The sequence below is a fragment of the Thunnus thynnus genome, chromosome 24, assembly GCF_963924715.1.
Source record: "Thunnus thynnus chromosome 24, fThuThy2.1, whole genome shotgun sequence".
Lineage (NCBI taxonomy): Eukaryota > Metazoa > Chordata > Actinopteri > Scombriformes > Scombridae > Thunnus > Thunnus thynnus.
In genome coordinates this window covers 10,560,005-10,577,520 of record NC_089540.1, presented here as the reverse complement: position 1 = coordinate 10,577,520, position 17,516 = coordinate 10,560,005, and the positions used below count along the sequence as shown (strand labels likewise).

General features: G+C 37.4%; 1 protein-coding gene and 1 long non-coding RNA gene across 2 annotated transcripts; one reads left to right on the top strand and one right to left on the bottom strand.

Annotated features, from left to right (window-relative positions):
* Positions 1-504: 504 nt before the first annotated feature.
* Positions 505-10,213, bottom strand: arpc2 (actin related protein 2/3 complex, subunit 2). The gene is made up of 10 exons (XM_067582953.1): positions 9,990-10,213; positions 8,091-8,125; positions 7,118-7,230; positions 5,667-5,712; positions 5,166-5,352; positions 4,790-4,883; positions 3,317-3,443; positions 3,108-3,208; positions 2,114-2,214; positions 505-650 (listed from the first exon to the last, which is right to left on the bottom strand). The coding sequence occupies exons 1-10, from the start codon at positions 10,061-10,063 to the stop codon at positions 629-631; spliced, it is 900 nt and encodes a 299-aa protein (XP_067439054.1). The 5' UTR covers positions 10,064-10,213; the 3' UTR covers positions 505-628.
* On the top strand, positions 9,539-17,483 carry LOC137176918 (uncharacterized). Its single transcript, XR_010925890.1, has 3 exons — positions 9,539-9,802; positions 12,330-12,427; positions 16,919-17,483. It is a non-coding gene; the product is annotated as an uncharacterized lncRNA (long non-coding RNA).
* The last annotated feature ends 33 nt before the right edge of the window (positions 17,484-17,516 follow it).

Genomic DNA, 17,516 nt, shown 5'->3' with positions numbered 1-17,516 from the left:
CATAAAGACTTACCCTAACCCAAAAATCAGCTTTTTACCAATTGGGAAATGGCTTTTTTCCCCAATTGAACAAGCCGTCCCTAATCAACTGGTCCCAGGTCTGAAATTTGTCCCCAGAAGTAGCCTATGACAGACCACACACACACACACTTTTTTTTTTTTTGTAAGAGTGTTTTATTTTATTTTTTCAAATGACAATGGTACAGACGACATGAAAGCACAGAGAGGGAAGGAGAGGAGGAGGGGGTTGAAATCATCCAACACATGGATATTACGTGGTGAAGGTTGAGGGGCAAGCAAGAGTACCAAATGGAGTAAAAGATATCGTATCAAAAATTTCAGTTTTTTTCATATATATATTTATATAGGACTAATAATTCTCTTTAACTATGCAAAGCAAGGAATGCCCTTTTTTCATTATCTTGAGCCTTGGCTTTCCCTAAGTAGAGCCAACTTTATTATTCATTTTTTTTTAAAAGAAAAAGAGTGGACACGTGTTTTGGGGGGGGGGGCTGGCCGGGGCATTTATTGGCGTCCTGGAGTCCTGTCCGATGTGGCGTTAAGTCTCAGTGTGGTGTGTTTGGGCGTGTCCACGGGGGTTTGGATTTCTCTGATGGGGAAATCGGCCTCAGCGGGAGAAGGTCTTTCCGCTGAAAATGAAAGCAAAGACGCACAAGCAACATGTTATTGTCATTCCGCACACACTAACACACTCCTAACCCTTCCAGAGGAGTTACAGTACGCATGTTGGTCGATGGGTTAATTTGTATACTACGGTTGGGTACTGAACTCGTTACTTTATGTTATTCACGTTGGATCAACTGGTGACAAATTTAACATAATGATAAAGAGACGTGACTGATTGACGCATTGAAAACACTTTGACATGAAGGAGGATGAGCTAAAAGTCAAGCTAACCAGGACAGACAAGCTAGCTCTGACCACCAACTGCTGGACCGCTCTCACAAACGAAAGCTACATCACAACTAATCTCAAAAATTAACCGGTTATTTAATGAGTGTCTGTCTATCTAAAGCAAAATTAACCAAAACCGCCATCCCTAATTGGATTAGATTATTTATAACAGTACCTCTAACAATAATGTTGTTTGTTAGTCAGGCGTTATGTTAGCAACCTTGCAGCAATGACATGACTCCAGGAAGTCACTGTGGCTCCCACACAACACCCTCTAAACCATAAATTTTATTTTGTTGTGTTTGTGGCTAATTGACACTTATGTAGTATACCAAGCAGTACTGCATAACTCCTTTCATCCGTGGCCGCACTTGGTAATTAAACTTCATACTGACAAATAAGTGGCATTCTGGTATCTGTCTCATGTCTGTCCAATAAACTCAACAATATGTGATTGACACTTCTGTTTTCGGTTGTGTAATTATTGAGAATTTCTTAACCGCTAATGTTTCTTTTTGTACCTTGTAGCCAAACCCAAGATCCATTCTTCGAAACGTACAACAATGGCAGCCATGGTGGGGGGGTGGGGGGTTCCCTTCTCATTCCAGTTACATATTACATATTAACCACAGAACAAACACTCCCTGAGCTCCGACAGCATGGATTTCCCAATTATTTCAGAGCTACAAGGCTAAAAATGATGCATGTGTGACTGTTTGAAGCTGTTAAAATTCCTCCTCTACTCACTTCAAATACTGCAAAAACAGTGCAGGGCATGCACACCTCAAAAACACACAAAGATTCAGAGCCGGCCCACAAATAAAAGATTAATACGTGCATCATAGAAAATAGATACTACAGTATATCTCAAAATGTCTGGAAAGTAGGCAGGCTATTAAAAGACTGAATCTAGTATATTTTGTTTTAATCCTCAAAAATAATTCAAGAGCATTGAGATTTGAAGGGGTGAGGCCAAAACATTCCTATTATTTATCTACATAATAAAGTATAATTTATTAAATTAACACAAATTGCACCAAAAACACTTCTTTGTGATGATTAGAAGAGCAGAACTGCAAACTTTAGCTCAAAATGTCGTCTTTATCTTGTTCTTATTACATGAATGCACCGGATCACTTCGTACCTTTGATGTGCACAAACAGTAACTGTGAATTAACTGTGGTTAACGGCCACTTACGAGATGGTCTTCATCTCCTTCTTCTCGGCGTCGGGTCGAGCGCGGTTCAGCACCTTGAGGAAGTCCGACGTCTTGGCCCTCATGCGTGTGTGAATGTAGGCCTGCAGAAGAAACGCATGAAAGAGATGCTCAGCAGGTATTTACAGTGAGAAACATCTTATCTTGTAAAAAATCTTTAAAGGAGATAAGATAATGAGATGTCAACGTTTTTGCTTGCTTCTGAAATGCAAGTCATCTTAAAAATGACATTGATTAGGGTTTAAAGTCTACAAGAGTCCATTTGAGGAGCCATTTGAAGCATTCGTCGCTTTGTTTGTCATGAGTACACAAACGCCCACACCAGCCCTAAAAACTTGTATGACCACTGAAGGTGGTGAAGCAAGGCCTCATCCGGTGGGGCCTTCTTTTGATCTCACCTGTGGCTGGACAGACAGTGTCTTACAGTACCTTCTCCACAAAGATGGAGGGTGGAACGTACTATTACAGGGGAGGACTTTATGACTTGTTTGTACCCTGCAATTAAAGAAGACTTTCAGCTTGTTCTGACTGTTTGACAGGTGCCTCCTTATGATGCGTTCACCTGTGTTGAAACCTCAAACTAAAAATGTATCATTAGACCTAAAAACTCAGCTTCGAGCCCCAAAACATACTTACAATTAACAGAGTATCTGTCTAAATATAATGATCTAAAAAGCCTAATTTGAATTTCAGTGGTTTGTTCCCGTTGTGCAGTTGCTACTAGGCTTGAAAAGTTCCTGAGTAAGAAATCAAGAGACATGTGACTAATTTTAAGAAAATACAGCATTGAAGAGGCTCATCAAGAGCTTGTTTTTAGGTGATGTCTTAAGCTTAATCTCTATTTTTGTGAACTATGCCCAAAACAATCTCAAAGACATAATTATCCTCACCTCCTAGTGCATAGAAAGATGTCTTTGACAGGAAATAGTTCTGTACACTTCAGGAAACTCCAAGAACTACTGATGTCTCAACTCACCTTGGAGCACTTTATGTGGTAGTGCAGGTAGTCCCTGAAGGTGTGGATGAGGTTGATGGTGTTGTCTCTGGCATTGGCATTGGTGTGACGAGGGAACAGGACTGAAAAAGACATGAAAAAAAATTTTTTTTATCAAAATCAAATTATTAGCTGTGTAATTAGTACAGCTGCATGACAGGAAAAGTAAATCTGATGGTGTTTTAACTGACCGAAGGTGATGTATCCAATGTTGTCCCCGACGGCGGCGTCTGTGTCCTTCAGCTCCAGAGGAGGCTCCCGGTGGCTGAACAGCACCTGGGGAGCTGTGTGGCTAGCTCGCCGACCCTCTTTGAACTCCTAAACACAGAATGTGAGTGTACAGTAGCAGTTTTAAATCTATGTGTGTGTGTGTGTGTATATATATATATTTTTTTAAATCATATCAGAGACAACATAAGAGATGCAGTATAAACATTACTTGTAATTCATATGTGTAAATGTATGTATTGTATTTGTAAAATTGGAGTTTTAGCTTAAACTTTCTCTGAGGCTAACATAATTACACTGGTTTAGTTAATCCTCCAAGAGGAAAAGTTTTTTCTGAGACGTTAGTGTAATAATTTTTCATAAAAGTTATGGTTTATGGAAACAAATGTGACTTTTCCCTTTATTCATTCATGACAACAGCATTAATGTTTTCCGAAGAAGAGCATTTTAGCTACTTAGCTTACTTCGTTAGCTACTCGCTGCTATAGTGCAAGAGAACTAAGGAGGTCAACTAAGCTAACTAGCTAACTGAAATAAATAAGTATGACCAGACAGTGTCTCCAGCTGGTGGTGAGAGAGATATTCTACATCATATTAGGTTCTTTGCTGCCTCCTGCTTAGCTGTGTCCCAATTCAACACGACAAGCTAATGCTACATTCACGCAATGTCGGCTGTACGGAAAGAACTGAAAACTCCATCTTGGGAGTGTTCATGCATTGCTAGCCTTGTAGTGGCACAATATAAACGGCCTAAATTAATTGCTTTTATTGTATTGTAGCAGTTCTTTAACAAGTAAAATAAGTTAACTGTGAACAGCTCCTTTTTAATTAAATTAAATTAAATTAAATTAAATTAAATTAAATTAATCAGCTGTATTGACCGAAATAGAGTTAATATTTGATATTATTTCAATGCAACTGCTGGACATTTTTACCACTTGATTTTTTTATTGCCAAGTGAGAGTTAACACTCGACAAGTTTACACGATATAATTAAGTATACTCAAAAGTCAGAGTTTTGACTGTGCTGTCGATGTAAACTTTTGTAAAACAATACAAAACACAAAAGAAATGAAGAAGCTGCTCACAGCTGCAAAAAAAAAAAACTAAATTAAATTTGGATGGTTAAACAGCTCGCACCTCAGACCTCAAAAAATAAGTATTCTCTGTATGTTTTTATTAGCTGCAAAAACCATTTTTGCTGGCAGTTAATTGTCAGCAGCTTTCTCAAGTTGCACTGGTGCAAGTCTTTTCCTGTTAGTCCAAAATGGTAAAGTATATTGATTTTTTTGTACAGTAACAGCAAAAAACGGTATAGTTGTGTAATATGGAACTCACACAGTATTTGTCTTCAAACAAGCTTCAGTCTAGTATAACTTCTCTAAATTAACTTAATGACCAACTTGACCGATTAATGTTCTCGTTGCCTCACACACCTGCATGAAGACTTTGCCGATGATGACGTCGTCGTCGTCTTTGAACACTGTGCTGAAGACCACCGTCACTCTGTCCTTCTTGGCCTCAACATACCTGGGGAGAAGACCGAACATGTCAGACATTTAAGATAATTGAGGAATACCACAAAAATGACAGCAATGACCTTAAGTATGTTTTTATGAGAGTCATAAACAAGACCCACTACAACCCATGTTGTGGTTTCAGAAACACTGTCACACGTCTCAGTTTAAGAAGTATCTTTGTTTTATTATCTAAACCTTCTATTCAACCTGTTCTGCATGTAAAAGTTCAGATGAGATATTCAACCAAGCTCGATCTCTAAAAGAGATCTGAAACTGAAATCCCCAAACGTACATAGACTCATCATCTCTGTAGTGGACCACAGCCCTCTGCTCGCCCTCTTTGCCCTCCTCCTGGAACTTGAAGTACTTTTCAAAAACGGAGGCGAAGCAGTTCCTCTTGAGCATTCCCGCCTGGTGGATAACCTCATCTTTATTGGCGGGTAGGGCGTCCAGGTCGTACAGGAGGGACACGTTGTAGCCTGAGACGAAGCATAGTGATGAGTAATTCAGATGGTGAAGAATCTACAGTGGGTTGAGGCTAATAGTCAGTCTCAACTTTTAATTTAATAGTTTTCTATTAAAAAAGGAACAAATGTGCTAGGGCAATTCAACAAATAATGGTAAAAAGATGTTCTAGATATAATGTGGCAGATAGACACAGTGATTTCTAAAGCTTTACATGCTGTATCACAATGTCCTGATGGTGTCAAAACCTTAAAACTGATCTGACATTAACCATCCAATAGTCTCAAGGCATCATTTAGAGGCTGCCAGTAGCTTTGTGAGAACTTACCAGCCTCTGTTGAAACCAGGAAATTCCCATAGACCCTTTTGAGCAGCTGAAAAAAAAAGAACTTTATTTGTATTGCACTTCTCTAAATGCAGTAACCAAAAAAAGAACTTCAGAGAAAAACCATGACGCAAGGGAAAGAGAAAAAAAGACTATAAAAAATCATTGAGGAAATGTAAATAATACATGATAAAAGGATTTTTAAAGCTCATTTAAAATTGGATTATGACTTAAGACTGTAAAGCTTTTGCTAGACCATGTTGTTGCTGCAACTTTGATACTACACTTCAGTGATTTTCATAGCCTGTGGGAAGTCTAAGCAATGTGGTTAAAGAGAAGAGAAGAAACTAACAGAAATGTCAACACCAATAAAAGCAGAGAGACGGTTGAAAAAACTTGCTGTACAACAAAAGACTTGTAAAGCAGGAAGGGAATTGGTGTCTTTCAGGAGGTAATTAAAGGCACAAGGGGGTTCCTTTCAAACAGATACCTGTCATTTAGGAATGAACTGAGGTAGACTGACTAACTCAGGTATGGCAATAACGCACCACCAAATGTCAACAGCAAATTCCTCCAATATTTAATCTGTGGAGTAATTTAGCAGTCAAACCATGAGCAGATGTGTGGGAACAAAAAGCCCTTTAAGTAAGCAGCTTTTCAACTGGACTTTTCACAGGCAGAATAACTGAATGTGACGTTGTTAAACCATTCATTTATCCCTTTGCTCTTGTGTTTTAGGGAACAAGGAGGGAAGTCGCTGGACGACAGCCAAGACATTCATACAGCGGCCGCTGCTCGCAGTCAGCACTTCCTTGCCTGGGGTGAGTCACACAAACTCACTTCCTGTTTCTACCAGAAGCCTCGGCAGCTGCTTTCTTCCTTACATGGCAACAGAGCTCTTGTGGTGGAGGTGTGCGAGTGTGCAGATAGCCATCATGACCTCATTGCTGCTTTTTTTTTTAACATATATTTTATCATCTCTTATTGACACCACAACCAGACAGAAATCAATGTAAATGCATTCCTGCGTCATCTCCTTAGTGACAATGCTTTTATTGTTGCAGTGTATGTTTGCTGGGTGTCTGCGGGTTTAAACAGCTCACCTGCATTTCAAAAGAAAATACGACTTATCAGTGAAATCAAAAGTAAAACATAAAAGCAACTGTTGACCTCTGTTGAAAATAGCTTGTGTGACTGGTTTATTTATACATCAGTGCATCAGGAAACCACAAGAGCATTTTTTTTTAAAAAGTCTTTTCGGTTTGAATTAAAGATGTAAAACACACACAGGACTTGCAGACACCCTGGGTTGTGTTGGATGTGTATATAAAAGCATGCACGCGTGTTGAAGGATATGAAAACGGATATCTAAACTTGAAACCACACAGAATTGAATCTTTGTGAGACGTGGGAACAGAGAAAAATGTCCCAGACTCTTATTGTGTGTGTTGTACCTCGTCAGCTCCGTGCTCCTGCAGCTCCTTGTAGAACTTCAGGGAGATGCTGACCATCACTTTGGTCTTGTCCCCATTGGGGTTGGAGATGTGGTACAAGACGCCATCGAAATCTGCGGCGGAGAAGGATGACATTAACCACAGACAAGCCTCTAACTCCTTTACACCAAACGCTGAGTCATCCCAACCTCAAATCATGCCTGCACATAAGATAATTTCACTTGATTTCTTGACTTTGTGCCATCTAACTGTGATTACTGACAGGCTGAACCTGTGCAACGAGTTAATTGCGTCATCGGAAGATGATACAGCACTGAAAATCAGTATCACCACCAGAAACCGAAAACTTAATAGTGTATAGTAGTGGTAGTATAGTATAGCACTAATAAACAGAGTAAAGTCACTACACACAAGTTGTTGACTATCTTTGATTGTCTGTTTTAGTTATTAATCAAGTAGAAATACAAAAAATGTGCTGCTGTTTGGTGAAAACTGCATTTTAACTTCAGTACTTTGTTCATGCAGCGAATGCAGAGAGGCCCACAACAGCAGACATACCTCTGTTCACAGGTATTACACTAAAAACTGTAGGACACCTTTCAACACAATATGAGTCACTACACAAAAATACAAGATGGCACTCAAGGACAGCTGTGATGCAGGTTATGTTGTCTTGAAGCAGAACGACTCAGCTGTCAAGCACATGTGGGTGCTAGTTTTAAATAAATGTTGGATGTTATTGGCAGAGTTTTAAAGAATTTGGTGTGATTGGGACATAACACAGCATGATTGACTAACAAAGCACTAACATTGTAGTGGCTTCACTTAAAATAGCATCATGACGCTTAAAGACATGACGAAATCAACATCTACAACCTAGCTGTTGAGAAAGTGTGTGGACAAAAACGCTCAAAGAAACTACTTCAAGTTTATGGAAAGCTGTTTCATACTGTCAGGTGCCTTATAGACTCACCTGCAAACGTCACATCGACGGCCTCTGGCTTGGTTCTGCAAGGAGGAAACAAAATAAGCAGATGCAGGATGTATAAAGATAAATGTTGTTACAGGAAACCCCCACATATTTATACAGTACATAATGACACTTAGTCACACAATGCTGACATAGCTCAGATTTAATTTGACTTCACAAATCTTCATACGAATCTCAGACCTGCTTCATAGACAGTTAATATTGAGAGGACTGCAACTAACGAGTATTTTCATCATCAGTTAATCTGATAATCAAAAGCAGTAAACCCTCACATTAGAGAAGCTGGATCTAGGAAATTTGGGGGTATTTTTGCTTGGAAAATGAGCATAATTGTTGGCAATTAATTTTCCGTTGATTAACTAATCATTTCAGTTTTAGATGTAGCATCTCCAACAACAAAAAAAAAATATACGAGTACACCGAGACACCAGGTGTCAACCATAAATTCTTGAGTTCATTAGTTGCCAAATATTAAATTATTTTTATATTTGAGTGTATATAATTTTGCATTTAACTGCATTTGTTTCTTTTGCCTTGCATTTTAATTCCCCTTTGGTATAAATAAAGTATTTTATCTATTTAATCACCAACTATTTTGATAATCCATTAATCATTTGGAGTCATTTTTTAAGAGAAAAAAAGCCCAAATTATCTGATTACAGCTTCTAAAATGTGAATATTTTTTGGTTTCTTTAGTCCTCTATGACCATGAACTGTTGGTCGAGACAAAACAAGACATTTGAGGACGTCACCTTGGAAACAGTGATCGACATTTTTCACCATTTTCTGGACTTAAAAAAAACAAATCAAGCAATCAAGAAAATAATCTAAAGATGAATCAATAATGACAATAATTGTTAGCTGCAGCCCTCATTTATTGATATTAATTTTACTGCCCAAAATCAGCAGTACAGCACACCATAAACACTATTTAAGGGTGGATTTCCAGCTTTTAATTAATCATCCTGACAATATCATTCTTCCTTTTACCCTGCAAAACACTATTTTGGGGTTGCACAGTAATAAATGACCACTTTTAAAGGCGGATGCTGCTGCAACTTGTCCAGGCTACATACTGTAATGTGCCTGCTGCAGGGAACTGCAGACTTGACTCAGCTTGACTACAGGAATGCGGAAGCTGAAGAGAGGGGGCGATGGCTGCTTTGTGAGCAAATAAACGACATTTATTAAGAGAAAATACCAACTTATATCTTCAACAATCAACAAAATGCGCGTACATCTTGGGTAACTACGAAAGGACACCAGATGTGGGCAGTTTCTGTCATGTTGACAGACCTGTTGTGCCAAAAACTCCTACAAAATGTGTCTCACTAGCGGTGAATCCGGGTATAATCCCTTCATTTATTCATTCAGTTGACATTTCTTTACAATAATAAATTTCTAGAGCAGTTATACATAGACAAATCAGACAGTAACCGTCGCTCATTCAGCTGACGTTACGGAAAATCTGGTTATTAGCTAGATTTCAGCTACTTTTTTAAGCCGTGAAAGCTCGTTGAACGCTTTAAGATGTTTTACTACATATTTATCAGGTGATTAGGAGCAAAACAATCTTATTTTACGACCCGGGAATGTGGGAGAACCGCCAGGGGTGATCAAATTCATAGGAGTTACCAATACTGGCGTAACACCGCCCGTGCAGACACACCCCAGCTTCAGGCAAAGCAGCCACGGTGTGTATTTTCGCAATTTCTACAAACAAAAGGCGACATAGCTAACGTTTTCAACGCTGTAAACGTTTGTTAGCTGCATCCGAAATCCCTAATGTACCATTTAACGCCCCTATCATCTTCAGTTAAACGCTAAATGGGGAAGCTAGCTGTTAGCGGCGCTAGCCAGGTGTAACAAAGATTTTCTCACCCGTTAGAAGCGCCGTCGAACTTCAACGACAGCGTCTCCTCTATAATGCGGTTATTGATTTCTAACAGGATCATCGCAGCGGACGCCGGTGTCGAGGAAAAGGGGGGGAATGATCGGTGCTATTTGGTGGCTCTTTGTGTCAAATTCTGCAAAAAAAATTTCCTCCCTTGACAGATCAGACCGCTTCCGTCGAGGCTCCTTCTTCCGCCTGTCGCTTCCGCGTATTTTACAATCAGGACCCCAAAAGATGAGGACGCCCGCAATGTTGCCTGTAATAAATTCGTAATGACAATTTTTCATAATTGAGGCAGATTAAACGGAGAGAAACATATCATTGGTCACTGACGTGGTTATCTATTAAGTTATGAACAGTTCAAACGCCCAAATTTACATAGTTATGTGGCATTATCTGGTTCATTCCTGTTTCTTATCAAAAACATCAATAGTCAGAATCAGAATCAGATTTATTCACTAAGTAGCAAGTACAAGGAATTCAGCATCATCTTACATCATTCATACAAAACAAAACAAACAAGTTGTGGATGTATGTCCTTAACTTGCCCTAATCTTAATTGATGGTATCTTGCTTTTTGACTTTTTTTTTAATCAGACCATGCCTTACAGAGACACTTAAGTCAGGCAGACAAAACAAAACAATTATATTCTTTCCCAGGTTGATAAGGTCTCCATTATCATAATAGAACATTTTTTTAATCTCTCCCTTTTATCCCCAAAACTAAAGAGACACATTTTAAGATTATGAAGGGGTTATATATTCCTCTAAAGAACTCTTAAGATGGATTTTCAGCCTATTTAAACCACACACCATATCTACTTTTGTCCAATACACAGTTGTTTTCGGTTTTACTTTTGTACTTTTGCACCTATCTACTCATGGTCACATCATTTCTACTTCCTATTTCAAGAAATGATCTTACATTTGTTGACATCTTTCCAAACAAAAAAAGAGGAACCCTGCTGCAATGCAACTTTATGTTTAGCTAGACTATATATGCATATAGCCAGAGTCCTCTAGCTTCAGAGCATTTCTAAATGAGATTCAACTTAAATTAACAAAATAAGAAAGCACAAAAAACTGTTTGCATCATTGTAATGAGGCTCAAACTGACAGAATTCCCTTTGATTTATTTTAATTTATGTACTTTATGGAAGTTATTCTGTAACTTACATATAGTAGTATTTGTCACCGTTATAAGGTTAATACAATGACAAATGTCTTGTGTTCTTGTCCTTTTCTAAGATGGAATATATGCTGCAATGAAACTTGAATAAAGTTTGGAGAGAGAGAGAGAGAGAGAGAGAGAGAGAGAGACAGAGAGAGAAAAGTCCCAGGGACATCTGAAAATGAATTTGTCCTCAGTTCATTTCCTGTTTCTGATACGTCTTCTTTTGCAACAATACCAAAATAAACACAGGTCGGGAAAAGACCCGTCAATCGGTTTTTGGTAATTTGATCAACTGTAAATTTTGTAAGGGAGTTTGCACAAATAAAGTACTGCATCAACTGAGGTGGCTCTTGCATTATATTTAATGTTGTGGCCACAACATGTGTGAAAACCTAGTTGGCAGACCTTTATTAAATTACCAGAAGTTGAATGACACAGAAAATTTAACTTCAGCACAGGAGTACTGGTTGGTTTCTGGGTCTGGCTCTGTATTCATGGTAACTGATGGGAACTTGGGGGTGACACACACATGCACAAGGGATGCATGGGGGTCAATAGGGGCTCAACAGTACAATTTTTTCCACTTGTTCCCCTAATATGCACATCAATGTTAATTTATAATGTTGTAATGTTTGTGCATGGACTTGTTTGTTGAAAATCTCACATATATTTCAGGTCATACTCTGTATTGAGTATTTCCATTTGATGCTACTTTATACTTCCACTCCACTACATTTCAGAAGGAAATATTGTACTTTCTACTCCACTACATTTATTTGACAGCTTTAGTTACTTTTCAGCCTCAGATGAAGATTTGACACAATGGATAATATAACAAGCTTTTAAAATACAACACATTGTTAAAGATTAAACCAGTGGTTTCCAACCTTTTTGGCTTTTGATGTCTTACAAAAAGCAGTGTGTAGTCAGGGTCACATTTCAGATGTCTATGAGTTGTTAACAGCTCCACCAAATAGTGATTTTTCCCTCTAAACTTCTCGTATGGTTTCATTTCAATAAATGTTCAAATGGTGCAATATTTCACCAAAAATCTAAAATTAGAGAAAAAGTCCAAAAACTGAAAACAGATTTGTGTATCAGAACTTTGTTTTTTCTTCTTTCTTCTCCCATTAATCATCTCACAACCCCTCAGATTTATCTGGTGACCCTTTGGAGGGGCCCGACCTCTGGATTGGGAACCACTGGACTAAACAAGACTCAGTACCAGCAAGACCCTCTTTCAGACTTTAGGTAAGACATTTGATCTGTACAACCAGCCTCAAGCTCTTAAAAATTAATCTGATTTAGATTAGGGATTCATGCAGTATTGCAGCTCAAAGTTTTTACATTGAGAATAAATGATGCAAAATATTTATTTTTCATTTCATACTTTAGTATAAAGAAAATTAAGATGCTGCTTTGCTTTTAGGAATATATAATGCAGTTAAATACAATATCCAAACCTTATTTTGATGTTGTCTTTTACTTAATTTTCTTATATGTTGCATAAAAATGAATTGGACAAATCACAGTGGTTCATTAATATTAGCTATCCTCAAATAAAGAGATAACTCTGTGTCTCTCATCAGTCAAACAGAGCAGACAAACAGCAGCAAAGTCCTCAATTTCAGTTTCGTTCAATGTGACAAGTGAGGCGCAGTAAAACAAAACAAAGGGCTGACATACCCCCCCCTCTAATTGCAGAGTATGTTGACATTGTGGATCATCTGGTAATTCCTGGTTTTTAGGTTCTGTAGTTTGATGGAAAAAGAAGTTCAATGATGTAATAAAGGAACTATTGTAGAGCAATAAAAACAAGATTAATGGTCTCAGTTGGCTTTCAGTGGTAGTCAAAGACAGATGATACTGAATAGCTCACATATCACACAGCAGCATGTCTGCAAATGTCTGGAAAGTAAAACAAGTGGATTCACATACTGAACATAGTATCAATCATCATTGAGGCTTAGAAATGTGTGCTCATGTACACTCTAGTTATTTTTAATTATTATGACCATTGCGATCTCTGTTTTTATTATGATAGAAAATCTTGAAGATAATAATCATAATAATTAAGCAAAATACTGAATTTGATGATGTGTTCTGAGTTGTTTGTAGTATTTGATTTGGATGTCGCAAAAATAAAAACATTAAAATCAAAATGATGTTGAAATTGCTGAACTTTAAATAAAATTGATATTTGCATCTTAAATGACAGGTTAAAAATGGTTCAAGTGTGTCTTAAAACAAGAGACAGGTGTCCATATGAACAGTGAAAGAGGTTTTCCTCGCTGTAATCATTCCTCCTGTTCATACTGGCTATTAAAAGATCCCCTTCAAATGTGCTTTCAATGTAAGTGATGGAAGCCAAAATCCACAGTGTGTCCACACAGTCATTTTGTCCAAAAATGCATTTAAAAATTGATGTGAAGCTTATATGAGGCTTCAGCAGTCTGAGTTAGTCATATCAAGTGGATATCTGCCATATTTACAGTCTTTTTAGCATCAAATTCCCTCTTTATGTTTCCCTGTTGAGCTGCGGTGGAAGTACAGTAACAAAAAGAGGAACTTTGGCACTAAAAAGACTGTAATGTTGAAAGATATCTACTTGATTTAAGTCATTTGGACGACTGAAGCTTCATATTAGCTTCAGATGAACTTTTAAATACATTTTTGGGCAGAAAGAGGACTGTGGATTTTGGCCCTAATCACTTTCAGTGTATTATGAAGGGGATCTTTAAATAGCCAGTATGAACAGGAGGAGGAATGATTACAGCAAGAAAAATATTTTATCGTTTTTTCATATGAATCAGTTCATTACTTTCCAATATATCTTAATGTCAGGCAGTGAATCTCTGTCTCTGTCTTGATTAGAGCTGCAATTATTGGCTGATTATCAACTATTTTGATAATCAATTAATCATTTTGAGTCATTTTTAAGAAAAAATGCTAAAATTCTCTGTTTCCAGCTTCTTAAATGTGAATGTTTTCTGGTTTCTTTAGTCTTCAATTACAGTAAACTGAATAGCTTTGGGTTGTCTACTGCTGGTCTTACTACTGTGATTTTAGAAACCCAACAACTAATTGATTAATTGAGAAAATAGGTTTTAGGTTCAGTGGTTTGATGGAAGGAGAAGTTCAGGAATGTAATAAAGGAACCATTGTGATGTTAAGGACAATAACCAAAACAAAGAGAAGATTAATAGTCTCAAATAGAGATGACAACAGTTCAAGCTCTTATTACCAAACATGTGATTCATGTGGCAAGTAAAACAAGTGGAGTCACATACTGAACATAGAACATGTGAATACACAACTGAGGCGTAACAATGTGTGCTTATGTATACATCTAGAATTATAATGACTGTTGTACAGAGGAGGAAGAGTCAGAGGCTTGCTCCTTAGTTCAAACCTACACAGTAAACACACACTCTAAATTACTACAATATAAAGGGCCAAGCAGGCAGCACATCACTCCGGCTAGGTTGAATCACTTTAATCCTAATATACCTGACACATGCATTAAATATAACCACCAGAAGAGGTCTCTGTTTCATTGTATGTGATCTGATCAGTCAGATTACTGGTAAACAGGTGTCTCTTAATCCTAAATGATGTATTCTGAATATTTATCCAGATGATTTCGTAACTTCAAACGATGTAAGGCCCCTGCTCTATGTTTGTTTTTTGGAAGCTAAGCGGTGCATCACCTGCTCATGGAGGAAACAACCTGTGGAATTTCACAGTGGCTGAAAGGAATGACTTTTCACTTTGCTCTTGTAAAAATAAACTATTTCAGCAAAAACAAACTTGAAAAGTTCTGAAAATTTTTTAATGTTTTTTCTTTTTTTTTTTTTACAATTACCTGGAACATAATGACATACAAATACAGCCCTGAAAACGTCAGAGCAAATCTCCAAAATAGGCATTATTAGGATAAACTGACCACATATTGGGAATCTAAATGGTTACTTTCTCGCTTTAATCTCCACCATCGCTGCCGGTTGGTGCAAAATGCATTCTGGGACACTTCACAAATTTTCAAGTCTGTCTTAAAACAACAGTCAGGTGCCCAAATGAACACTGAAATACTTTTTTTCTTGCCGCAATCTTGCAGCTAAATCAGGTGGTTCTTCTTGCGAAGTGAGATATATTTTCTGAAAAGTACCGTTCCAGATTTCATTCCTGATGTACCACTGAGGACACAATGTACCACGGAAAAATAATGACTTTGAAGAAGATATCGTCTGTATTCACACAGCATTCCTTTGAGTGGTTTTAACATCTTACTCGCTCCTCCTTCATGTCCTCACCTCAGATCAGATGGTTGCATCTCTGTCACAGAGGGATAACGTTAACTCAGGGGGTTGTTTTTCAAGTTTGATTTCCTCATAGAACATGACGCGAGTCCAGATACTGGAACTTATTCAAATAAGGACAAACTCCGGATTAGAGCTCTTCCTAATCAAGACAAGGATATTGTTGAGCTGAATACCAGTTTAAAGAGTCTGTTCACTCAACTACAAACAAAAAAAACCCGAGCACACTTACCTCTAACGGCATTTAGCCGTAAAGTTCCCGCTGCTGAGGATTTCAGATATCCATCTCTGAAATCAATTGTTACCCCGCATACAACAGAGGCGAATGGAATGCAGTTTCTCATGAAACTGTTTTCATTGGAACTACTTAAGAGGAAAAAATAGTCCCGAGTATCTGGCACATTGTTTCTTTAAAGATGCGTAGCTGCTGAGTTTTATTTGCAATATTTATTATGTCTGATCATTTACATGAGCTCATTTTCTCATACATATCTACAAGGCGTGCATAAGATAACACTGAGTTTAAAATGAGTTTAAAAGCTTCAATAAATGCACAAGGGGTGAATAAAGAAATGTTTTTTTTCTTCGTATTTTTTGTGAACTGACCCTTAGTTTTTGAGACTAGAAAAATAACTATTAAAAATATGGTAATGGTAATATAGTTATAAAAATAACTATCAATGCAACCCATTATCAATGCAAATGATTTAAATCAATGACAGCTACGGTTTTATGTTTGACTTGTTCCAGTTTGTGTTTTTCAAAAGTGAAACACACACACACACACACACACACACACACACACACACACACACACACACACACACATATATATATATATATATATTGACATTTACGTTTTTATTGATTTTAAAGAAAGGTTTGGTGTAGGCAGCAAGTAGATCTTTACACATTGTCAGATGCACAGGAGTAGATACAAAAGATGTAGAAAATGAAATAAAAAAAAGTGAAATAAATAAATAAGTTGCACATACAGAAGAGACACTAGTTTCCAGTGCCTTCTAATATTTCTGGAGGCTGTAGTCAATCAGAGATTTGAGATTTGTCCCCTAATAAACATAAATCCATTCTGCATTTCCAGCACAGATTATACTTCATCAGTTTTAGTGGAGTTTTATTGGAGTATGATAATATCTAAAAAGATAAAATATTACAAATTCGTACCTCAAACATACAGTAGATCATTAGAGAAAACAACACTTACAGAAAACATAGAGTAGAGAGGACATGAGGGTGGTGACAGTAAAATATATACTGTGTGTCTCCAAAGGCAGTGTCTTGTGAAATAGTGAAACTCATAAAATGTGTTATCTTATAGGGGAATGTATGGATACCAACACACTCCCAACATAGAGTAAATTCCAAGCGTAGTTGTCAGTTTTAAAGCGATTATAATCCACAGGAATCGTCCCCAGTTTTAAAGCCTCTGACTTCTGAGCTTAAAGGACTGAAGATGACAATCTCTGTCAGCTATGGGGAAAATATTTTCTCTTCGCTGGAGGAGGATGAAAAAGAATCCCGATGTCAGTCAAGAATTCCCAGTCATTTCAGGTTCCCACGGAGGTGATCGTCTGTGCTAAGTTACACTCTATTGTTTGCATGTTTTATTAAAAGTGCATAATCAGGCATGTTCGTGACAGGAAACTCAGGTGCCCAACGGTTGACAGAACAAACATGCCAAGTCCCAATGATCATTAGTTCCAGTTTAATAGGATGCTTCCTTATAAACTGTGAGGTATTTTAAATTTCATAGCGTTGCAAATAATAAGGTATTACTGTTTTTACTTCTATTTTAGTTACTTGTTTGAAGTTAATCTGATTTAGTTATTCAGTTTCTGATGTAGATTTTTATTATGTGGGTGATATTTTAAAAGTTCAGAGCGGGTGTGTTGTATATGTTTGCAGAGGAAGTGTGCAATTTGCAATTTAAACAATAAATCTTACCTTTTTTGTTATTAATCTGCATGAATATTGTATTTTTTAAAACCTTGAATTAAAAC

Bases quoted from the DNA above. Each gene is read 5' to 3' on its own strand.
- arpc2 (XM_067582953.1), bottom strand. From the start codon at position 10,063: ATGATCCTGTTAGAAATCAATAACCGCATTATAGAGGAGACGCTGTCG. The intron at 3,444-4,789 runs GTGTGTGAGGCA...TTCTGTGTTTAG, and splicing joins TCGGCAAAGTCTTCATGCAG to GAGTTCAAAGAGGGTCGGCG. The intron at 3,209-3,316 runs GTCAGTTAAAAC...TGTCTTTTTCAG, and splicing joins CATTGGATACATCACCTTCG to TCCTGTTCCCTCGTCACACC.